At 38.9% G+C, this 25,023-nt stretch overlaps 1 protein-coding gene across 1 annotated transcript in view; it reads left to right on the top strand.

Moving 5' to 3' along the window:
* The window catches only part of CELF1 (CUGBP Elav-like family member 1), a 40,099-nt gene extending 19,449 nt beyond the window's left edge, over positions 1-20,650 (top strand). Inside the window, exons 5-14 of the mRNA XM_031055841.1 lie at positions 2,516-2,650; positions 2,848-2,927; positions 3,336-3,497; positions 4,885-4,985; positions 6,939-6,951; positions 7,892-7,991; positions 14,309-14,419; positions 14,603-14,788; positions 15,655-15,798; positions 17,465-20,650. Coding sequence (XP_030911701.1) covers positions 2,516-2,650; positions 2,848-2,927; positions 3,336-3,497; positions 4,885-4,985; positions 6,939-6,951; positions 7,892-7,991; positions 14,309-14,419; positions 14,603-14,788; positions 15,655-15,798; positions 17,465-17,592 — 1,160 coding nt within the window. The 3' untranslated portion in view covers positions 17,593-20,650. The remainder of the gene's footprint in view (positions 1-2,515; positions 2,651-2,847; positions 2,928-3,335; positions 3,498-4,884; positions 4,986-6,938; positions 6,952-7,891; positions 7,992-14,308; positions 14,420-14,602; positions 14,789-15,654; positions 15,799-17,464) is intronic.
* The last annotated feature ends 4,373 nt before the right edge of the window (positions 20,651-25,023 follow it).

Here is a 25,023-nt window from a genome sequence, read left to right as displayed (position 1 = left end):
ATTCTCCCTCTGCTGTTATAAGACCCCATCTATTGTACTGCATCCAGCATAAGACATGGACCTGGGAAGCATGTTCAGGAAAAGGCCATCAAGATAATCATAGGGATGGACACCTCCCATATGAGGACAGGCTGAGAGAGTTAGGGTTGTTCCACCTGGAGAAGAGAAGGCTCCAGGGAGACCTTCTAGCAGCCTTCCAGTACCTGAAGGGAGCCTACAAGGGGGATGTGGAGGGATTTTTTATCTAGGAGTATAGTGATAGCACAAGGGATCACAGTATTAAACTGAAAGAGATTTAAGATTAGATTTGATGAAGAAATTCTTTACTGTGAGGATGGTGAAACATGGGAACACATTACCCAGAGGAACTGTGGGTGCCTCATCCTTGGAAGTGTTCAAGACTTTTCTGGATGGGGCTTTAAGCAGCCTGGTCTAGTCAAAGGAACTAGGTGATCTTTAAGGTCCTTTCTACACCAATCTATTCTATGATCTTATGAAATCTAGAAATCCTTTTTCAAGCGTTTGTGTTTGTCCAATGTGAAGCAAAGTCTGCTGCAGCTGGGGTGGGAGTCAAAAATACTTCTTTTAGCATACAAGAGAGGTTGGGAATTAATAGCAGTTCAGTAGAGAAAAAAAACTGAATATTTCTGCACATTGGCCATTTCAGATGGATTAAGAATTTATCATCTACCACTGGGTAAATGATCATTTATCCATGCATTTCCTTATGAGAAGTGCCTTTCCTTTATGTACCTACATACATGGATGTTCAAATGTGTCTATCTGTATTGCGGCAACCTAAGCAAAGAAAGCATTTAGTATCCTGTAGTTTCAGCCTTTCTAGGCTCAACCAAATTTTATTTTCTTTATTTGCAGTAGTTTGTCTTGCATCATGGAGAAGATAGTCTTGGTTTGGGAAAGCTTACCCCTTAATATAATAGAAAAATAAAAGATGGAATGTATGGGTGACATAGTAGGAGTAATTCCATCTGCAGACTTCTCCATGGGTATACAGGACATGTTCCTGTGTAAATATATCTAGAAAGGAGTCATTCTTTTGAAGTATTTTTAGGAGGAAAACAGAATAGGCTCTCTAAACTTAAAATGACCTTGCATTACATAGAAACACACGTACAAATATCCTGGGGAAATAATGGAAAGTTTAAAAAAGTATTCAGTGGAATTTTATGATGTTATTTCTGAGACTATTATTTAACTCTGAATGTTAATAAAAAGTGGAGGCGACAACAATAAATAAGAAAGCACTAGTTATGAGAGTATTTGAACTTGCCACCAAGACAAGGGATTCTGGATCTCTTGAACTAAAATGGTCTGCTAAAAGGATTTGAAAGCAGCTTTCTGCTCTAAGATCAGAAAATGAATTGGGTACAACATTAAGATTTAATGGCCAGTTAAAGTCACGTCTGCTGGAATAGGTTGTTGTCTTCCTTTCCAGCATCATAGAAGACTCAACAAATAAGTTGATTTCACTTCACTATAGCATTGAATAGGAGAAGACTTTTTTTGGAGCTTCAAAATGTGCTAGAGTCTTTATCATTTTATATTGTGATGAATGTTGTATAACTGTTTTATATTTTCAAGTGATGTTGTGAATAATTCACTTCATCCTTTAAGAGAAAGTGTTTCAGAGGTGATCAGCATCCTTAAATAAGTAAATCGAGAGTATAAAAATCTGCTCTGAATTTAGATTTACCCCACCCACTCAAGTGACCTTTAGCTGACATTAGTAACAACTAACTGAAAAATTAAGGGAAATGCCTTTCTGAAACATTTATTTTAAATAGTCTGCACACTGAAGGGTATTCTTCAACTCTAATATATCTAATAGCATCAGTATTTAGAGCTAAGAAGAAGAAACGGTACCACACAGTCCATGGTTTGACTTGAGGTGTTATTTTTGTGCTTTTGATGCAGGTCAGAATGGGCCTATCACTAACAGAAAGAAAAGTGTTCAGTTTTAGCAACTGCTGTTGCTTCCACTGTTGAGAGAGGAGCATGAGGAAATGGCATATCTAAATTTAGGTGATTGGCATGAGGCTAAAAAGAAGCTTTCTACAGTTCACTTGCTTGTTTATATGCAGTTAGGTATATGTTGGTAATGTAAAGATAGAATAAGCAGAGGAAAGACAATGAAAGTAGTGCAATAAACCACATTCAAGTCTTGCCACACCTAGAACTGAAAGAGATACAGGGAAGTGCTGAATCTGACATACTTTTTTTCTTTTTTTTTAACATTCCTGTTGTTCACAGACTTAACAGGCTAAAAATAATCAACAAATCATAAACATAAAATCATAAAACAGATATCTGTCAGGTTCATTGAAGTACCTCATATGCATCCTCTTAAACTAAAGACACAGTCCATTCCTGGGAATCTGGTTTGATAAGCCCATATCAAATAAATACAAAGGAAATAACTGCGGTTAACAGAGAAGACCTAAGATCTAGTAAGCACATATTTGCTGGTAATACTCTTTATCTTTTGCTTCCTTAGCAGTAGAAGATAGGAAGTTGTTTATTGGAATGATATCCAAGAAGTGCAATGAAAATGACATTCGAGTGATGTTCTCCCCCTTTGGGCAGATTGAAGAATGCAGGATACTACGGGGCCCGGATGGCCTGAGCCGAGGTAAGCAAAGCAAGAAGCTTTTTTGGCAGTTTGAGGATGCTGGATGCTGCCTTTTGCAACTCAACCTGGCATTTGAGCTTTTTCTTGTGATTCCCACCTACACCTCCTCCCTACCCTGTAAGCATTTTCGTTCCTGCATTCATCTCAATAATTGTGGAGATAGTGAACAACTTAATTTATTTTTGTTCTTTCCCCAGGTTGTGCATTTGTGACTTTTACAACAAGAGCCATGGCACAAACAGCAATCAAAGCAATGCACCAAGCACAAACCATGGAGGTAAAACAAGTTAGTGGGTGTCAGGAGCAGGTGTAATTGTCAGGCAGTCACTATGGAGTTTCAGGGACTAGAGAGCAGAGAGAAGGACAAGTGCAGTTCTGTGTTTCTTCACAAAAACTGCTCCTGGACCCCTTGTGTTTGTTTTGTTCTATTTTTAGAGTTGGATATAGAAACTTCATCTGCAAAGAAAATACTAAAATACAAAATAGAATTTAAAGCAAACAAGATTTTGAGCCTTTGATGAAATGTTCTGTTTGAATATATATATGTATGTCTGTATGTATGCATAGAGGAGGATATGTCTATATGTATGCATAGAGGAATTACTCCAATGACTGGGTCTGAATTCAGTATTTTTGTGACTGCTGGGGACAGCAAGTATGTAATTGTTTGAATTGCTATTTGCAGGGTTGCTCTTCTCCCATTGTTGTAAAATTTGCAGACACGCAGAAGGATAAAGAGCAGAAACGAATTGCTCAGCAACTTCAGCAACAAATGCAACAGATCAGTGCTGCCTCAATATGGGGAAACCTGGCTGGTCTCAACACACTTGGACCCCAGTACTTAGCAGTGAGTTTCTGGTTTGGGTTCTTTGCATCTCTTCAGGGATTGGAGTGTCTGACTGTCTTGCAGTGTTTAATATATTCATTTTTAGAAGGCTCCTGGAAGATAGGAGCTGGGTTCTTAATCCCCATTTTGTGGATCAGAAGGCTGAAATTGTGTTATGTGCTGTCATCTAGTTGGGATACTTTTATAGGAGGATTTCAACCCCAGTCAGAGTAGCCCTAGTTACTGAAACCTTGGGTTTTTCTTCTGCGTTCTGTAGAACGTGCTTTTTCTTTATATAGTACTGCCTCAGCATTTACCATATAAATGCCCCTTTCATGTCTATCTGATGGCGTGGTTCTTGTATTCCTTCATAATTTTATTTTATTTCTGTCGTCCTCTTCCAGTGAACCCTGGAACAGTACATGGTACTGTCCAGATAGAAAGGATGGTCAGATTGGAAGCAGAGTAAATAAACCCAAACAACAACCAACCAAATAAAAGCAAACCCTACAGAAAATAGAGAGGTGCTATTCTGTTTAGCAAAAATTATGTAACAGAGGGTAGACTGCAGTTTCATTTCAGTTGATTTTGCTAGGTTCCTAAAGGATGAACTTTTCAAAAACTGATATGCTTTTACTCAAGAGAGTAAAAGTTGTCAGACTTAATATTACATGAATACTGTTGTCAGAGTAGCTCTGACAACTGTATTCATGTAATATTAAGTCTGAGGAACAGAAAAGGAAAATTTAATCTCCTTCTTGGTATGGTGTATAGTTGAAATGGGACAATTCTCTTACTACTTTTTTAGTTTTGGTAGATTGGAATTTTTTTAATAACAGCTAGTTAATAGAAAAAGGATTTGAAAATCTCCAAAAGCCTTCTGAGCTAAAGGTTGAAATGTCTTTTATGTCTGCTGTGCCTAAGGAGAGTAGAGGAGGTTCCCTCTCCTGGTAGCTCTTTCGTTTTGGTTTGGCATTGCCATTTGGCCCATGGTGGCAGTGTCAGCTGTACAGTCTGTTTTGAGGTAGCATATCCTTGGGGTTGGTAATCCTGCCTTAGGTGCTTTGAATAAGAATTCTCTCTCATTACTGATTGTGCTGGTTTTGTCTTGGTGTGTTGGCTATAATCTTCCCTCAGCACTGCTGATGTTGAGTGAGGAAAGCGTTGTGCTGTTGCTTTGGCTGCAAAGTGCTGCATGGGCTATGTGGAGCTTCACTGTGGTGGTGCTCTGGCTGTGTTGTTCAGGGAATTCTCTTTATGCTTTGCTGTGATGTGGTGCATGGGCTGCAGGAATTCATTTGTGACGGCGCTCTGGCTGTGGTGTGATGCAGTTTCTCCCAGAAGCAGAGCCAGCCCTCACTCTCACTCTTGTTTTGTTTTTTGGTGTAATGTCTAGCTTTATTTGCAGCTTCTTCAGCAGACAGCAGCTGCTTCATCTGGGAACCTGAACACACTGAGCAGCCTCCACCCAATGGGAGGTGAGTTTTCTTCCACCAGAAGACAAATTCAGTGCCAAACAAAAGAGAGCAAGGGTAGACAAAGTAGCCAAAAGGCTGTAGGCATTTTAATCTCATTTAAAATAAGAAGTCCTGTGTTTGCCTACTCCTTTGAAATGACAGGAATTCTCTGCTACAAGTGTGGATGTTCCTTCTTAATCTTACTTAACTATTGTCCCCAAGGTCAGTGGTGGTATTTCCCCAACCTCTGGCATTTAAAATTGTCTTCCCTTATGGGTAGCAAAAAGAATGGTGTCTGTATTTGTTTTCATCCAAACAGGTGCATATGTGAAGAACTGTTTTTTGACATAGGCACTCACTAATGCACATGTTTTTAGTGATTCTGGATTTTTAGTTTTCTCATTTTCAATACCCAAGAACAAAGCATTTAAGTTGGAAATACATTGTTGTTAGGAATGTGAGCTAGTGCTTCATTCAGATTCTTTTATTCATTCATTTGAATTACAGTTCATTATGCCATTACTGTTTGGGAAAATCAGCTTCATAGATAAGAGCCAAATTCCTTGCTGCGGACTGCTAGTCAGAATATTCACTGAGTATAGCAGTCCTGGAGCTGTAAATTGGTTGTCCCTTTTGTCTTCACACAGATGGGAATAATAAAACACATGTTAGCAAATCCTTTCACCACATTCTCAAAATTCTTCTACTGGCAGAGAAATCTATAGTTTTGATTTTAATACTGAAGACTTTCAGCTTTTCAAATTGCCTCCTGGAGTTTAATGGTAGTTGCCAGGATCACGTGCCCTTTCTGTGCAGAAGTTCATCCAAAAGTGTCTTTGTAGATCTGACTTGTGTTGGCTGGTGCACCCATCAGTAACAATTACAAGTGTTTGCAAAGTGCTACATTTTCATTTGTAAGAATTTTGATTTATACTGGAAGTTGATTCTAAATTCAGCTTGCTACGTTGACTACTTTCATGTTAGACCTCTTCAGAGCTCTTAGATCTAAGACCTGTGCAAAAAGCAACTTTTTTTAAAAAACCATTTCACTGATATGCTGTGTGGGGGTGATCTATAAATTATTTTGTTGGGCACATGATCCTGCCTTTCCTGCCTCTTGTGTCTGCTTGAAAACAAGATGTAATAAAAAAGAAAGTACAGCAGTAAGGACTGGGGCAGAGGGAAGGAGCTAACTGTCTGAGATTGAGAAGTTTCCAGGGTAATTCTTTCTTCACTATTAAGAAACAGAACAAAACAAAACAAAAAAAAAAGAAGGGGAAAAAACCCCCCACACCTTAAAACCTGAAATCCAGACATATAAAAAATGTGTTGCATGGTTATTCCAAATCTGATTCCGTACCAAAAAAGTTGTAGTTTTAAGGTCTTGATGATATCTCAGCTGATCTCCTTTCTTGAAATTCATAGAAAGAAAAATTAAGTAGGTTATTAGATCCCACACTTACCAGACTTTGCAGACAAAATTTAATCTCAATGCTGTTTGAAAGCAGATGGGAAAACAGTGTGATGACAAGAGGACAGGTGCAGTGTGCACATGACAAACTGCTTCAGTAAGGAACAAGCTGCTCTGTTCTTCATTAGCTCCAACACTTGCACTTTTAACCCTCTGTAGCACAATAAAAGCAAAATAGAAAACTTCTTTAGCTTTATGCTTTTATGTTATAACTGAATCTTGAGAATCTAAATAAAGGCAGAATCCGCTTGTTTTGGATACTAAATTTGCCAAAGGAAACAGATCCTGCCACAAACACAAAACAATTGAAAAAGAGTTTAAAAAACCAAACTATACTGAAGGTATTAGAAGTACTTTAGAAAATAATTTCTTTATAATGCATTGTCGCATTCTTATGTTGTCTGTTTACTGCTTAAATTACAGAACTGAGGTTTTAATTATTTGAGATGTGTGCTTTGCTCCCAAGGTCTTACTGAGTATCCAAAAGATGAGATACCACCTCTGCTTAGGATGTTCTGATGTTTTTAAATGAAGGGTGATTAATTTAGTTTTATTTCTAATTATTTTGGGAATAAATATTAGGGATTGTCTGAAGTCACATGAAGAGAGGAGGAATTGTTTAAATAATCAAAGGTAGAGACAAAAAATGGAAAATAATGGGAAAAATGAAGGGAGGCAGAATTGGAAGAATGGAGCTAGTCTACCAAGGGATCATTAAAATTCAGGAGAAGATCCATTCTAATGGATCCTCTGGCAGAAAAAGAGAGCAAAATACAGTCAGTACTGACCAAATGGTTTCATTCAGAAACAGTGGCTCAAAGTGAAGGTGAGTCAGATTAATAAATTGACCAGTAAAATTCATAAACACAGGGTCCCTTCCTTCCCTGCAGTATTCCTTGCTCCCTACACACAGCATGCCTGAGGTTTTGTTTTCCTTTCCAGTGGGTTTGACCAGCCTACACATACGTTGGTTGATCCTGTGGTCACGAGTTGCCACTTAACAATTGTCTCACAATTGGCTGTTGCTTCTTGGCTGCCAGGGGGACCAAACAAAACATGCTGATGCTCAGCTGATGGTGGGTTGAAGCCATGACTTTGTGGCCTCTGTGGTGTGAGGCCTTCATGAAAGAATTTTACAGTTACTGCTGTCCACATACAAAGAGTGTGGAGGGACATGAGGATGGGAGAAGTTGTTGGCCTGGTGTCTAGTCAAGTTCTGTAGCTCTCAGACCCTGGCTTAACTCCTATGTTTTGTTGACTGGAGAGAACACTGCTTGAAAATTTCTGTCCTTTGGAGTCTCCATCTGGCATGATGACTACCTGGCCTTTTCCAGAATCACACCTATCTGGGCAAAGAAAAAGATTTTCAATTGGAAGGAACTGCAATGTAGAAAGGATTGGTAACTAGTATTAAGCCTGTTGCTTTTAAGCTCGCTGCCGTTGGTCCCTGTGATGAGCTTGCTGTGTGTGTCACGGTGGGCGCCCAGGCTGTTGCGGCAGCCGCAGCCAGCGCGGCTCAGAACACACCGAGTGGCACTGCCGCGCTCACCTCCTCCAGCAGCCCCCTGAGCGTGCTCACCAGCTCAGGTAAGAGACTGCCCCTGCTCTAGCCTGACCTGCATTGTCCTGGAAGCCCTTTCAGGATAGATGTCACCTGTCTGTCTGTCCCTTTTTGTCACTTTCATGTTGATCTTTAATAGAGAAGCAGTTTACTAGTGGATTCACTGGCCTCTGTTTAGGATAGATATCTTTGCCACTAGCAAAAGCTTTTTTGCCTGCTGTGTCTCTTCCTCCAAATGGTCAGATTAATTTAGAGTAAAAAGAATTTTTGAGGTCATCATGAAGCAGAAAGGTAGGTGACCTCCTTCCAGTCATATTATTACAATGTCATCACATATTTGGTTTATCTGTGATTTTAAGCAGGCACAGGTAAATACACCCTGTTCCTCTCAATATGGAAAGAGAAAATGCCTTTAGCATGAGATAAAGCATTCTGTGCACCAGAACAGTACAGTTTATATTCCATTAATGAAGACAAGGATATTATAACTTCCTCATGAACGTAGAATAAACAGACACCTAGCACTTCTACTGGAAAGTGGTTGTATAGAATTTATTGTATGAGTTGCACATAAAATTCAGTATCTTCCTTTTGCTTGCCTTTTTTGTGTTTTGTTTGTTTTGTGTTGTTTTTTTTTAACTTTAGATTATGTACATTGACCAGAGATTCTAGAATGTCCAAGTAGTGTTCTTTTGCTGCCTTATTGTTAAATGTGATCATTAAATGCAACAAGCAAAAAACTAAAAATAAATTCAGTTGTGCTTATGGCAGACATACTAAGTTTTTATCACAAATGAGGATCAGTATTCTGCTCAGTTATTTCTATCCTATTTTGAGTTATTACTAAATCCTGGCATGAGAAGGGAGACCCTGTATTTTCAGGTTGTCAGTTTTCCAGCATCTCTGGCTTCTGTCCTACAGAGTTGACATCCTCCCCTGTGATTGTGAGAGACCAAAGAGGGTTGGAGGAGGGGGTTTTTCATTTCCACAGGTAGATTTTGAGTTGCGTAGGAGGACCAAGGAGCCAGGCTAAGAGATTATAAGGAGATTACAAGGAAAAGCTGTTTAGAAAACCTTCTGTCACATGATTGGGAGTTAAACCATGGGTGCTTTGCACAGTTTTCTACTTAAAGAAATTCTCAAGAAAGAATTAATCCAAATTAGTTCTGTTGCAGGACATTTTTTACATAAAAACTTTGTGGTCTGCAGTCATTAAAAGATTAAATTTTTAAACTTCTCTTGACTCACAATTATGTATCCTATTCTATAATTAAAAAATGAAAGAACAAACAAAAAAACTATGAAGAGTTCAGACTACAGAAGCGCTGCCTTCATAACCCACTAATGCTTCTTCATCATAAAGGAAGCATGAAAGTGAATATATCTGACAGTTTCTCCTATATTTCCTCATGCTTTGTCAGGTTACAATTTGTTGAGATTGGCATTTAGAACTAAGATTTCCCTATTGGCTGTCTTGTCTGATGACTGCATCAAGTTTGTTCTCAGTTTTGTTGAGGTGGAGAAGTGCTGGCAGGTTGTGAAGTTCAAATGTCAGATGTGCTAGAAAAAGCAGAGACAGCCTCTTCTCAGAAGTGTGCTGTGAAAGGACAAGGGCAATGGACACAAGCTGCAGCCAAGAAAATTCTGATTAGATAGAAAAATAAAATTATTGGCAAGAGTGATCAAGCTCAGGAACAAGGTGCCAGAGGGGCTGTGAAATCTCCATCATTTCAGAGACTGAGAATTCAGTTGGAAAGGACATTTTCAAATTCAGAGGTTAGATCAGCTCTGAGCAGACTGTTAGACAGGATAATCTACAGAGGTCACTTTCAAATGAAGTTATGCTACTATTCAGGAATTCTTTGGAGTTGGCTTCCCCTCTGTGAATTTTGGCTGTTCCACAGAACTATGCAGGTTCCTTTTTCCTTGATGAGAGACATACTTCAGGACTCTTCCATTTTTTATCATGCTCATGGAGGGGCTCAGAGGTGGGAAGCAGCCCATTTTCCAGTACTTTCTGTGCTGAATTCAAATAACCTTCTGATCATCGGTAATATCACTAAATGGTTGTGTGTCAACAATTCAGTTATCATGGTGGATCATTTGTATTAATATCCTACACAGATTTATCAATTAACTCTTCACAGGCCTGTAACATGAAGCAGGCACTCTTGCATTGGTCTTTAAACCTAATTTCAAATATAATTTTAAAGAGTAAAAATTAGCTTTGTTCAAAAGAAATGAAAAGTTTGAGAGCATGTTGTCTATAAGTAGTCACTGACATCAAATTCTGAAACAGTTCTAATGCCTTTTGTTAAAGGTATAAATGTTCTTCACCTTTTAGGACTACACTCAGAGTGGAATGAGGGGAAGCCTCAATGTGTACAGACACATTCAATCCCATGATACTTCCTGTAATTATACAGCTTTTTGGCTCTTTAGTCTTCAAGTAAACTTGAGATTCTATTTTGATTAATATTCATATGTGCATTCACTCTGTATGTGTTCACATAGAAGGGTGTTGGGCTCCACACAGAAAACATCTGTCCCTCCTGAACCACACCCAGACCTTGAAGAAATTCAGTATATAGCAGTTCAGTACCATGTGTTAGTAAGTGCCTCCCTTGTCTGAGGGACATATGGCAACATCTACTGCGATAACCTCTTAAACCTAACTGCAGATGAGATGACTAACTCCTTGACTTCTCTCCATCTGTCATCCAAATGTTCACCTGATGCTTACTTGGACATCTCTGCTCAAATTGCATAATTGGTGAAAAAATCCAGACAGTCCTTCTGCATAGTTGCTTTCTTGACTTTCATCTGCACTGATACCATATGTATCTTGGGGAGCTTGGAAGTCTACACAGTGCAGTCCATGGACTTATGGATGGGTTACATGTTGGAATGGTGGAAGTCAGACATGTTATGTATTGTTGTTGTGCTGTCTTCCTACCCATTTCAGACAATTTTCTTTAGATAGTTCCAAGCACTATACAAGTTGTGTATTTTGGTGTAGGATGGGGTGAAGTAAAACCTTCAGCCTTGCTGAAGATCAGCTCTTGGAACTGAACAGTCTGCTGCTGTTATGTAGTTGATGTTGCAGAGACCGTGGCTGTAAATCAACTCAAACTACTAGCTTGTGAAAGGAACATCCAAGGAAGTACTATAGAAATACCTCAGGTTAGGAGTGTCTTGTCTACCATCTTTTTGACTCAAGCACTGATAAGAATTATCTGCTTCAGAGGAAAATTGAATGGTTGCAAACACTGAGGTATGTTTCTATTTCTCTTCCTTCTAAAGGCAACCTCAAAGCTTAGATGATTTTCCTGGCCTTGATGTGTCTCTGGCAAAATTGTTTCTAGAGATAGCAGAATATTTCTGGTTTTACTGGAACTAATCCAGGTACAGTTCAGTCAGATTCATTGCCTGAATTTAACTTTTCTTCAGGTCATTGATTGGATGCTACATGACTGAATTAGGACAGACTTAGTATTCTCTCAGTTTACCTACCTCTATAAGTTGTTATTTGATGTCCTTGTCTGAGTTTCATTTTCTTTCTAATGATATGTCATTCAGTATCTTTCCACAAAGTTGTTCTTTATTACATATTCAAATTTTATTAAAACCTTCTTAAGCATTTTCAGCTATTTCTGTTAGAGTTCACCTTTTTGACTAGATATAACTCAGTATATGGGTCTAAGAAAACATAACCACAGCAGCAAGAAAAAACCCCAACAACCCACCAAAAAGTGCACAGAAACAACATTAAGAATTAGAGATAAAGAACATGTATAAAACAATATTGATTTCCCATCCCCATTGCTTTGTTCTCTTTTCTGATCTAAAATACAACACAAGAAAAACAGAACAGAAATGATGACTGGAACAGTGGACCTCCTTTGCTATTAGGAATAGTCTGAAAAATAGAAGACTGACATATGAGGATATGATTACAGCCTACAAATACATTAGTGTTGTGATGAAGATGAATAGGAAAGAACAGACATTAGATATTTCAAGAACAGAATAGCAGGATATCAGGTCAAGTTGTCACCTGATCATTTAAAAATAAAAACCAGATTTTTCTTAGCATAGTGCATGATTAAATTGCAGAAGTTGTGCCTTAGAGCATAGTAGAGTCCAACAATTTGGTTTTCACATTGTGCTGAAATTAATGAATGAAAATTGTAACTTTATTACAAAGACATTGGCTTTGGCTGAAAAAATCCTAGATTCACAGATGGTATATAGGCTATATGCAGGAAGCATTCCTTTGTAATTGCCCTGTATTTCTGCTCTACTTTTAACTTATCTGCCTTTTGTTATCATCAGAAATGGGATGCTATCTTCAATTCCTATGTACACAAGATAAAGAAAATACAGACAAGTCTTTTGTTTTCTCGGCATTTTCAGTACTAAAGCATTTCTTGTTTTGCCTGAAGAAATTTCTGATAAAGGCAGCTAAACTAAAATAACTGTTGATCAGTTTTTTGTAGTGGTTTAACTTAATTTATTTAAAATCCCAGTCTTTTAAAGTAGGGAAGGTACCCATTTTTCCCTCTCACTTTTTTCTCTAGCCATTTCCCTAGCTGCTGCTATTTTATTTGGGATAGGTTTGGACGGGTTTTTAAAATTATGTTCTCATCTGTCAAATATAGTGTCTTTTTGAATTATAAAGATCAGCAATGAAATGTTGCAGAAACAAGTGATATTCTAAAATCAAAGTAACTGTATGATTTCTGAACTCTGCCTTTTATTCAGTCAGCTGTGCTACTTTTTCTACCAGCTTGAGGGTTATCCTGTAACTAGTTCCCTGTGTTTGCCCAACATTTAATATGCTACTGATAGTAAGACAGGAAGTATATCCTTTCATCAGAGTAAGCATCTTAAAATAGTTTGGGACATTGTCTTTCAGTTTTTGATTTAACAGGACAGTTTGTCTTAACAAGTTCTGGAGGAGGTTTGTCATTCCATCTGTTATTACAAAAAGTGGTATGAAGCACAGCCCTCTGGTTGTCATGCAACCTTTGGTTAGTTACAGCTATTTAGTTAGGGGGTTGTTAGGTTGTATTCCATTTAAATAGTTCAAATATCCCACCCCAGCAGAAATGGTAGATATGTAGTGTGGGTGAAACTGCTTGAAAGATGCTAACAATTCTTTCAAAAGTTTTAATGGATGTATGCAGCATAATTAAGAATCACAAAAACATGAAGAAAACTGAAAATGCCTCAAATTCAGTTCTTCTCTTACATCCTTGGTCAAACTGATAAATTCCTCCTGCAAACAGATTACAAGATACCTCTACAGCATCAGTCTTCAGTATCTTTTAATTTTTAGCAGTCATAAATATTTTCTACTCATCTTGTGCAGGAAATATAAATATCTTGGTTAATAGCAATACACATAGCTTTTCTTCTGCAGTAGTGTACAAACCTGTTAGAAAAACCACTGCTATATAATCATAAAAATACTATGCATTTATTATTCTATCATGTCTATAAATCTTTGTAGCTGACCTCAATGTGAACGTCTTTTTCTTTTGACATACCAGCTTTTTTTTTCTCATGATTTGGATGTTGACTTCTGTAGAACTAACTCTACCTGGTGTAGAATTTGGTGAGCCATGTGAGCTGTTACTGTCCTAGGTACTACATTGGTAGACTTCTCTAACTGAATCAATGTAGTTGAAGATGTTGCTGGAATAGAGGACAGACTATTTATTTTTTGGATGTACATTTCAAGACTTCTCAGTCCTAGCCCCAGCTGTGGCAGCAGGATTTTTAATAGAAAATTATTTAATGTGTCAAAATAATCTGGGCATGTGGTGTTCCTGTTCTGGCAGAAAACCGTATGTTCAGCTTTGTGTAATGTCCCTAGTACCTATGCTGCAGGTCTTTTTCACCTTGAGTGACGTTTCAAGGATATATGTTAATACATAGTAAGTGACTCTTACTTTAGGCAGCAGGAAACAGGGCATCTGCTGGTTAACTTATGTTGAGGTACAGAGTTTAGCCAATATTTATATAATGTCTCAATCTTACATGTCTTACACTTACTGACATTATTATTGCTACAAAGAGTAGATGTTATAATGAAGTAGAAATTTTAAAAATGTAGGAAGGGCTTAGAACATAACATATATGCTCTTGTATAAGAACATATAAGCAGTATGATCAATCAAGTTGTGTGGGTTTGGTTTTTTTGTTTTACATAAAGTATTCTGTGTTGCCTGGATCTGTTCCTTACTAGTTTTTTCTACTGGAATAACTTAATGAAGAAGTTGAATTATCAGGACTAAAAAATGTTAGTTGAAGTTTAATTGTTTTATTTTAATAGCAGGTTCCTCACCTAGTTCCAGTAGCAGCTCCTCTGTTAATCCAATGGCTTCTCTTGGAGCTTTGCAGACACTGGCAGGTGCTACAGCAGGCCTCAACGTTAGCTCTTTAGCAGGTAAGTTATGTGTAGTGCTGCCTTGAGGGAATAGCTGATTCCTCATTCCTCAGCCTGTGATAGGTCTCTGGGGTGATTTTTTTTTGCTCCCTGCTTTCTGTAATTGTGCAGAGCATTTGAAAGGTTGTTGGTCTGGCTCAGTGGAAGCACTCAGTCATCTTTTATTTCCTCTTTCTTATACAGGAATGGCAGCCTTAAATGGAGGACTTGGCAGTGGTGGTCTCTCAAATGGGACAGGTAGCACAATGGAAGCCCTCACACAGGCTTATTCTGGAATCCAGCAATATGCTGCTGCTGCACTGCCCACACTCTATAACCAGAGTCTCTTAACACAGCAGAGTATTGGTGCAGCGGGAAGTCAAAAAGAAGGTAGGCAGAACATTGTAGAAACGACTTGAGATGGGTTTTCAAAAGGGCAAACTTAGCCCTTGCACCTACTTTACCTGCAGATTTTTTTAATTTGGTGTCATATTTTAGAATCTAGGAGTTACTGAAGATAAAAAAGGTCTGTGGGATCTTTCTACTAAGGGCTGCCCAAAGTAGTTTTTATACAGGATGTTTCTCATGGGGTTTTTCTAGTCTTAACTGCTTCCTTAATTGTACTCCTGCATGTTCTCAGAGGGAAGGAAAATATGAGTCTACAGCCTGACAGATCCCACTGTCAGAGAATCAGATGTGGTTTTGTTAATGCTGTTTTCTGGGTCCTTCACCTCTTCCAACAGCCAGCTACTTATGCCAGTCTTTTCACTCTATAGATTCAGGTTAAATTTAATATGTAATGTAAAGTAATGTAGCACGTAGGAGTAAGTTCCCAGCAAAATGTTTAGAAGAGAATCTGTCAGATTACAAACAATGTGATTATTTGTATTTTGTTTGGAAATTTACTTAGTTGCTTTGGGACCACAATTTTTGCATAGCCATTTTTTGTTCAGTCACTATCTAGCTTTCAAACTTACTGTTCAGTTGTCATTACAGCAAATACCTGTGAACCAGTTTGGCACAATGTGTAAAGTACAAACAAAAGTGGTCAGAAAGAGCTAGAATTATTTGAATGATCAATCCCAGCAAAGGCTCATGCTCATTTATTCTGGAACCAAGTGCTTTGCAGTACTGTGCACAGCAGTTTCATTGTTTTATCTAGAAAATCTGTCTTGACTGGCTCATCCACCTTTTTTTGTGCAGTGGGTATGTGGTATCCATACTCTTTCTGAATTTATTTTCCTACTTGTTTGAAGGTCCAGAGGGAGCCAATCTGTTTATCTACCATCTTCCCCAGGAGTTTGGGGATCAGGATCTGCTGCAGATGTTCATGCCATTTGGAAATGTCGTCTCTGCCAAGGTTTTCATTGACAAGCAGACCAATCTAAGCAAGTGTTTTGGTATGTTGGATCTACAGCTTCCTTCAAGGGGAAGCAGTGGGGCAGACATTGATCTCTTTTCTCTGGTGACCAATGACAGGACCCAAGATAAAGGCCTGAAGCTGAGTCAGGGGAGGGTTAGACCGGATATTAGAAAAAGGTTTTTCACCCAGAGGGTGCATGGGCATTGGAAGAGGCTCCCCAGGGAAGTGGTCACAGCACCAGCCTGACAGAGCTCAAGAAGTGTTTGGAAAATACTCTCAGATGGACAGTGTGATTCTCAGGGTGTCCTGTACAGGGACTTCAGTAATCTTTGTGGATCCATTCCAACTCAGGATATTTTGTCATTCTAATAAATCATTATCTGTAAAAAGGTGGCTTTTATAGTAATCTCTTTTTCAGTATATTTCCTAGTCTAACTATTAAGTAAGTAGGGAATCTCTATATATCCCTAATAAATGAATAAACCGAATGCTGCTTCCAGCAATAAACTGTATTTTCCTGATTTTCAATGTGACTTCTTGCTTTTCACAATTTCTTTCTATTGGGCCCTATTATGGTGTTCTGGGCCTAGATATTTCTCACTGAGATGAGCTCAGTTGGTTAGAGTGCTAATAATGCCAAGGTTGTGGGTTCAATCTCCTTTTGGGCCATTCACTTAGGAGTTGGATTCCTTGATCCTTTTGGATCCCTTCTAACTCAGACTGATATGTGATTATTATTTGTGTTTGCAGACTGTAATCCTGAGATAGTTCTTCCTCTTGCCTCATCCTATCTTTTCAATAATTTCAATAATGATTTGTATATATTACTCACTACATTATTGTTATCAATTATTTCTGTTTATATCTTTATAAATAACTGTTGTGGGTACCATATTGCATTTTTGTAGTGCTGTAACCTCTCATGACTGTTTTGATAGATGGAGATTTCTTGTGATGGATTAGGAGATGTATGCCCTTTCTCTATGGTTTTGATAGCTTTGTGTCTACATAAAATCATGGATTTTTTCCTATTTGAGCCAAGAGATGTGGACAATCTGATGATTTGTGAGAGCACAGATATATGCTGATCATTCAGCTGTAACACCTATATATGGACACATAGCCATTGACTGGAGTGGGAGTTATTCTCACTCCAGACATTGAGTGGAGTTATTTAAAATAGGCTCCTTCCAAACTCTGGAGAAGTTTATTTTCAGGATAATTTTTTCCAGGAATGATATGCAACCTCCCATCTGAGAGCAACCTAAACACAATAGTGGTACCAGTGCTACCCTTCCTTGGCAGCTATTTCGTTCCAAACATACCTTCTCCCATAATGTCATGAGGGTGATTTCCATCTTGTGTCTTAAATGAGCTTTTGCATCTGGATGAACATTTTTCCAGGTTTGGTTTTGTCCCAGGTATGAGTTCTTATAAACAGCAGTACTTATTTTGTTGATTGACTAAAAAATGTTAATTTCCTGAGCTGTGTATATCTTCTGGCCGAAGTTCCATATGTCAGAAAGCAGTGCTTGTTTGAGAGCCTTTAGAAGCTGTTATGAGGAGTCTGAAACAATTGTGAGCTTCTGAAAGTGGCACTTCATGCAAACCTCTCTGACCTTGTGAGGGCCTGCATTTCCAGTTGTGAGTAGCCGTTTTGGGCAGCTCTGGCATGGGGTAACTGTGTGTTTTCCTCTCCTCAGGTTTTGTAAGTTACGACAATCCTGTCTCTGCGCAGGCTGCCATTCAGTCAATGAACGGCTTCCAGATCGGCATGAAGCGGCTGAAAGTCCAGCTCAAGCGCTCCAAGAACGACAGCAAGCCATACTGAGCACCCCTCCCCTCCGGGACTGGAGTGAGAAGGATCTTCTGGTAAGTTGGAGAGGAGCGCACTTAGTGATTCGAAGCCCTAAGGCTGTGTTTTTACAGTCCTGGAAGCTGATCCATGCCTTCTATCTGGCACATCTTCCCTTGAAGACACTGCTGCAGCCTCTGCTGAGAATCCTGCTTCGGATGGAGGACAAGTTTGTGCTTTTGTTTCCAGTGTTTTACTTTGGAGTTTAGGTGCCATATCGCTGAGGTTTTTTTGTTTAGTTTAGTTTTGTTTTGTTTTTTTTTTCCTCCCTTATTTGAAGTTTGCTGTGTTTGTAACCAGTGTGTGTTGAGAAGGACCAATGCCAGCTCCTTGGGGTGGGGAGAGAAGGTTAAAGGGAGCAGCAGAAACTGACACCACACTGCCTTGGGGTAGAGAGGAGAAGGGAAAGCAGAAATAACACAGAACAGCTGATGAAAACAAAGATGGGCAAGGAGAACAGAGAACAGAGTCCTGGGTGAGAAAGAATCGACTCCATGTAGCCTTTGTCATGCCCCATCTGCTCTTTGAAATTTCCTTAACTGTATGCCACAGTGGGGATTTAGTAAATCATCTCTAAAGCAGGAGACGGGCTAAAAGGGTGAACACATTAACAAGCCAGAGGAAAACTGCAGTGATTTTTTTTTCTTTGCTGTATATAAACTAGGGTTTATATAGCAGTGTGAATGTACACAGCACTTTATAAAACCATTAGATAATGTCTCTGCCCAGAAAATTTCACTCTCTGTCTACAGTGGAATATTAATGAGATGCAGTGAATTTCTCCATGTATAAGAAAACTTAACCTATGTACTTCATCTAGGTTTTGTGGAAAGGTAGAGGCAGCTTAGTCATGAATACATCTGGGTCTGAAAACAATAAACTTTAGATCCCTGGTAACCTGCAGAAATTTTGATGATTTTTCTTCTTAACAGTTGATCACATTACCCATTTCTGTGGAATAATGTCCTTTTTTTGCAGAGATTGCTATTAATTCCTTTTCATAAGCATAATGTAAGTGCTGATTGTTTATTGAAATGATAACTTCCTGTTTTGTTGGGGTTTTTTGTTGATTTTTTTTTTAATGAACAAAATCCATGCGGTGACTTGGTCTAGTAATTAGGTGTATCTCTCTGCTGCAGTTTTCCTTTACGGTGGTGTGTACCAGTGCTAAACAGGCTAAACCAGGAGCTGTGGAACCAGAGTATTGAGCCATTCAGTCTTTTTCTGCCTTTTGGTACAAGCTGTTATCTTTTATATGGAAGGAAAATGGAACGCACCCCTTAACTGAACACACACTTCTGCACACCAGTGAAATTGCTAGTGGATTTCTAAGGGCCTTTGATATTCACTGGGTTTAGGGGGCTCAAAGGACTTTGACACTCTGGCCTGAGCTGTTTCAAGAAATCTGTGTAGAGTTCCATTTTATAACCACCAAAATCCACCTCTGTCACAAGAAGAAGTTTACAATTTCTGTGTCTTTAACAGAAGTTCGATTTACCTCATAATATCTCTTTTTCCTTGTTTTCTTTGTATTCCTGAGTTGTAAGGCTGTTTCCCGGGACTCCAGCGAACACTGCAGTCTGGGAGCCAGCTGCTAAATTATGTGTGTGGGTCAGACGTGGGGTCAGGACTTTGTGTTCTGCTCCAGCAGGAGGAGCACTAAACCCATCAAACCTGAGATCTCAGGTCTGAATCCCCACTTGTGTGCCGTGATCTGCTGGGAATCTTGGGCATTTCCAGGGACTGGGCCCCCTGGGACCTCAAACCTCAGAATTACAAGGCCTGATATGTAACATCCGAGGGGAGCCCTTTCCAGTTCTTAAATTGAAAATCAGACAGTTAATGTCAGTCTGTCCATATTGATGGCAGACAAATAAATCTGTCAGTATTATTTAAATAATTTTGTGGTGGCAAAGTTTCAAAGGCCAGATTGCCAAATTTCCCAGTTATGCTGGCATGTGGTACCCTTCTATGTTAATTATTTGAATCTCTCTAGAAACGTAAACATACACTGAAGTGAACCATGTACACTTGAATTCTGCACCATAGGAAAGATGTGTCCTGGTTTTCTGAGAAAAGAATGTTGGAGTGTGAAGGCCTCCAGGGTGATAATGGGATTTTTTTATATATATATATATAAATTATATACTTTTCAAAAAAAGGAAAAAAAACAAAAAACAAAAAACATAGTTGGGAGCAACTGCTCCAAGTGCAACCTGCTGTAACCAAGAATGTTGTTTCTATTTTTATAGAAGTTTTATACCGCTCCAGGGTGGAGAATATTTATTACCTAAATTATTTCACTGGAAAAAAAGGCCAGGGTTTTGTAGAATCCTGAATGTGATTGTTTTACACACATAATGATGTGCATGATTGAAACTACTGATTTTCAGTGGCCTGTTTGCAGCCCAACAACTGCTAAACAAGGAGGATGAATGCTGTGAACCAGTGGAGGAGAGCACTGTGCTCTGGGGTCTCTACAGTCACTCTTACCTTCTTTGCATCCTACCCCACTGTACTATCCAAGACCTTTGTCCTGTTTTTCTTTTAACCTGATGCTCTGGCCTCTTTACTAGTCATTTCAGTTGCCCAAAATTAGATATTTTAGCTTCTTCATCCCATACTGTGTCCTTAATACTGTAACTTACAGATCAAGCTTGGCACAGTTGCAAATGGGTGCAACTCCTATTAATTTTAGGAGATTCACCAGTTTACTCTGTGGCTTAGTTTGATCAGTGACTCCTCCCAGACATAATCACCTTAAGACACCTAACTTGGGCTAGCTCTTGTGCCTTACTGGCGTAACTATAAGTATTGCCAAAAAGAAAAAGAAAATCAATCTATGCAGGTTAAATTTTAAAAGATGTGATCCTCAGATGGTTTGAATCAATGCAGTTCAGCTCTCTGAACGCAGTAGAGCTGCATCAGTTTTCACCAGCTGAAGATGTTGCCCTTTTTGTGTATTTGTTTCAGATTTCACTTTCTTGGTGTATCAATGTGTATGTTGCCAAAGTTAATAAATGTATCAAGTTTGTGACTTGGGCAGATTTTTTTTTCTGATAACAAAACTGATCAGATAAAGTCAACATTGCTGTGTCTGTTTGGTGGCTGCTGCTGATTGTGGGGATTTAAGCTGCTCTTGCCTTTCAGTCTTAAGCCAGTTTTCTTCCTCACTTATTAGCAGAAAAGTCTGGGATTCTGGGGACTTGGGGCTTTTAAATTTTTAGTTCATATCATGTTCTCATTTAAGTGCAAATGAAATGAGTGTCAAATGCTCTATTTCCTGGATAGTAAGACAAGAGTCGGGGGAGTTCAAATAAACTGCAGAAGGTTGGCTGAAGCAGCCACATGGACAAAGTATGCTATATGCTTAAAACCAAAGAACCTGATTTTCTACAAGAAAAGCTAAAAGAATTTCTGATAAAATAGAATTCCTTATTACATGTGCCACCAGGAAATACTTAAAATATTTTCAGTTTACAAGGTGGAAATGGTCTACTTCATAGATTTATTCTTTTTCTCAGGAGATACTTGATTTTACTGCTGTAATAAGGTGAAAGAATTATGAACTTAGTCTGATACTGATTAGTGTCAGTACTATAGTAAATGAAATCATCATTTCTTCAGTCCCCTAGATAATCAACAGTCCAAAATAGGATAGGTCTTTGTAGTTTAGCTTTTTTATACTACAAAGCTGGCATTATTAAACAATACCAGCTCAGAAGACTCTCACTGGCAAATGCATCTATCAGGAAAAAGCTTTTCACCTGAATACTCAAAGTCACATATGATAATTCTATCATGCAAGCTGAATCTAACTGAAGTGGTAATGGCTGTGGATTAGGGAAGAACAACAAAGCAGAATGAATTTGTTGTATTTTATTTGAAAATACCTAAAACCAACGTGGATAGAGGAAATTGCAAATGAAGGGTGCAACTATGAACAGGTAAAATGCTTTGAAAGCTTCTTGTTGCAGACATTTAAACCTAAAGATGATTGATATCCCTAGCATACCTGCCACAAAATATAAAACACAGAAGGCAGAATTATCATTTTTGTGAGAATAAAACAAGGACAAACTGGAATAACTTTCTCCAAGTCTTTAAGACCTTGTCCAGCATCTCATGGTTGTGTTTTTATAGGCCAGTCTTTCCATAGGGCTTTGATAAAACTCAGTCTTTGCCCTCAACATAGCTGAGAGAAATATTTGAAAAATCTAGATCAAGAAAATCCCCAGACAGATCACACAGAGGGTATCAGTGGTGCATGCTAAGATGTCACTTGGTTTCATGCTTCTTGTTGTTTCTCATGCCTCAGTTCATTGTGAATTTGCTTTCCTGATTTAAAAGTGAAATCTTGCACCTATCTGCAAATTATTTAGAGTATTTCTTGAATACAGAAACAAGTGCAAGAGTTGCATTGTACTCTGTTCACTGGAGTTGGTTTAAACTCTGGACTAAAGTCCTTTCCCTTTATTGGAAAGCGTGAAAAGCAAATTAATCTCAGCAGTTCTACTAAGAGGAGTATTGCTGATTTAGTAGACAATGTGTTTCTTGTTGCTTTGGAATGAGAATCAACACTTGCTATTCTCAAATTGTTAGATAATATGCAAATCTCACCTTGTTCTAGTCTGTAACCAGAAGCTTGGAAATGTGATGAAGATTAAGGCCACAAACAGGAGCTAAAGGGGAGTTGGGGGTGTGGGGAGACAGAATAAGAAAACAAACCATATCCTCTCTCTTCTGCCTCCCGCTCTCATCCCAAAATGTTCCTTGTCTCTTGCAGCTCACAAGCTGAGGGGAGGGAACAGTGCTATTTATATCATTTAATATAAGAATTATTTTTTTATAAACTCTTCAAGAAAATTTCAGGAAACACATTTTTTCTGCTCATCAAACTGGCAACAGTGACTGTAGAGCTTCTCAGAGCCCAAAATCTCCTCCTCATGAAGCCAGGGAGCTGAGGGCTGTTACATAAAAGGTTGGGAATGGAAAATCCCTGTGCAGGTCTAATGGTATGACAAGTGCTCAGCTAGGACAAGTCTTAACTTGCAGTCAAGTCTTAAAGGAATTCTTCTCTGATGTGTGGGCTTTTTGTCTTATATAATCTTTTTTTTTCCCTTTTCCAAATCACCCACCCCCAGTTACATGGGCTCCTAGGGAATGAGAAGAAACTGTAGCTAAAGGAAAGAACATGGATTTGCTGGGCTACTACTGCCTAAGAACTTCCCATGTTAGAGTGCAAGAAAAGTCTCAAATGTCAAACCACCTGTGAATCCCTTGTGTCCTCTGTCTTGTCTCTCATGGTCTCAGTCTCTGTGGGCAAGTGTTTGCCCTGGAGTCATATTTTTTGGAATCAGTCTCCTGGGGAGGGAGTTTAACTCTGTTCTAGACAAAGGTAGTAGACACACTGGGCACGGGGCATTCTAACCAGTGTGTCAGTAGGCTGTGGAACACTCCACAGACTGGGTGCTGAGAGGGAAATCCAGGCCTCTGCTTCCATTTGGTTTCTGGCAGTTTGATGTTTACTTGGTGTCCTTCATGTACTTTGACTTTTACTTGTCCATCGTTGGCATGTGCTGCCCTTCCCTGTCAACTCCCTTCCCCAGGAGATCTCATTGTAAGTGCCCATTCTTGTTCTCTCTCTCCGTGTTTGGATGTACTGCTCTGTGTAACTCAGTGGGTCTCCCTCTTTCTGGTTTGTTTTTTTTTCTAGATTCCTGCCGTTTGTTCATCGTTGTGCCTAAAGCATGTCGATGTGGCGTTCAAGTACATCGTCCAAATCCTTGTCTCTTCAGCTTCTCTGATGCTTGAACTCTCACCTTTGACCTTGTGTTGACCTTTGATGCTGATGTGTATTTTTATTATGTTTGTTTCTTTTCTTTTTTTTTCTTTTTTTTTTCCTTTTTTTTTTTTTTTTGTGCTGCCAAATTGGTTTTGCTAGAAAGACTGCTGAAGGGGAATATTTAAACTTGCATTTGAATATAAAAGAATTTCTATTTTTCTAGACCTTCGTAAGATAACCACTTGATTTTGTGAATCTGATTCTTTGTAATTTGTCTTCAGAGCAGCCTTGCTAGCATACCTTGTGGAGTATTTGTATTTCTGTGAACATACAGCCAATCACTTTCTAGGCTTAGTTTTTTCTGTGTGCTTAGTTTTAAAAACACAGTTCAAAGAAAAAGTCAATTATATGGTGTGACTCAATCTTTCAGGAGACTTCCTAGTCACATTTTGCTGATCTGGTTTCTGTGCTTGAGGAGACAGCATGTGTTTTTATGAGTTCAAACTTGTGACTTGAAGTGGCATCAGCAGAAAACACTTGAACTACGTTTTCCTCTGATTGTAGCTACATTTTTTGCCCTGACATTTACTGATTTTTTTAATTATTATTTTTATTTTTTCCCCTGCTTCCCTGTGTGATTATCAGTCTGCAGTGAAAATTTGATCAAAATTGGTGTTGTATTTTGTTAAGCTCTGGCATGCTTGGTTTTTTTGTAACTACAATCTCCTCAGCAAAATGTGATGTTTCTGTTTTAATCTTTCAAACTAAGATAGTGCCCAGAAATGTTGTGCATGTTTCCTGCTGTTTTCTTCACACCCTCGTATATATCACCTTCACCTCTCTGTTTTCTATAGTTTGTGCAAAAACTGAGCAATTTAATGGGTTTCAAAGGTATCCTTTAAATTGGTGGTTTTGGTATGACAAATATCTGATCAGAAGCCACCTGAGGGCATCTACCTGTGCACTTAGACTGTCTGCCTGACAGAGCACCTGGACCTTGCTCCATCTCCAGTGCTGTCAGAAGCTCTGAGGGTGCTTGGTTACACTGTTCCCCTAGTGGAAGTTTTGGTGGAAGGGGATAGCTGGGAACAGGAAGGTGGGGAAACTCAGAATATTTCTGTTTCCAAAGCTGTCTGAAGCTAGGGCTCATTTCAAACACTGAGCATTTTGCACAACTCGGCACATTTCTGTGAAGTCCAGCCCTAATCTAATACCATCAGTCAGAGTTTGGTGGCAGGATTCTGGAAGGATCTAGGTTAGCTCATGAAATTAAGTGTTTTAAATTTCCCAGAGAAAGCATTTGTAACACTGATCCTACAACTGCTGGCTCTTTTCCCAAATGACAAGCACAATACAACAGCCTTTGAAGCTGTTACCTGAACAGGGTACCATCCCCAGCTCTCTTTTCAAGGGCCTTAGCTGGGGAATCTCTGCGGAGATTTTTTTAGTTTTTGTTTAGTTTTTAATTGGGTAATGAGCTGAGCAGTTCTGATGGCTTGCAGGATGAACTAGAACAGGTTACTGCTCTCTGGGTAGCAGGCTTCCCCTGCCCTACGTACCATCTGCACAGGTAGAAACTGGGAAGTAGCTTCTAGATGAAGGCACCTGAAGAGTGTGTGCTG

This window comes from Geospiza fortis, unplaced genomic scaffold, assembly GCF_000277835.1.
Source record: "Geospiza fortis unplaced genomic scaffold, GeoFor_1.0 scaffold66, whole genome shotgun sequence".
Lineage (NCBI taxonomy): Eukaryota > Metazoa > Chordata > Aves > Passeriformes > Thraupidae > Geospiza > Geospiza fortis.
This window is presented reverse-complemented; position numbering and strand designations above follow the sequence as displayed.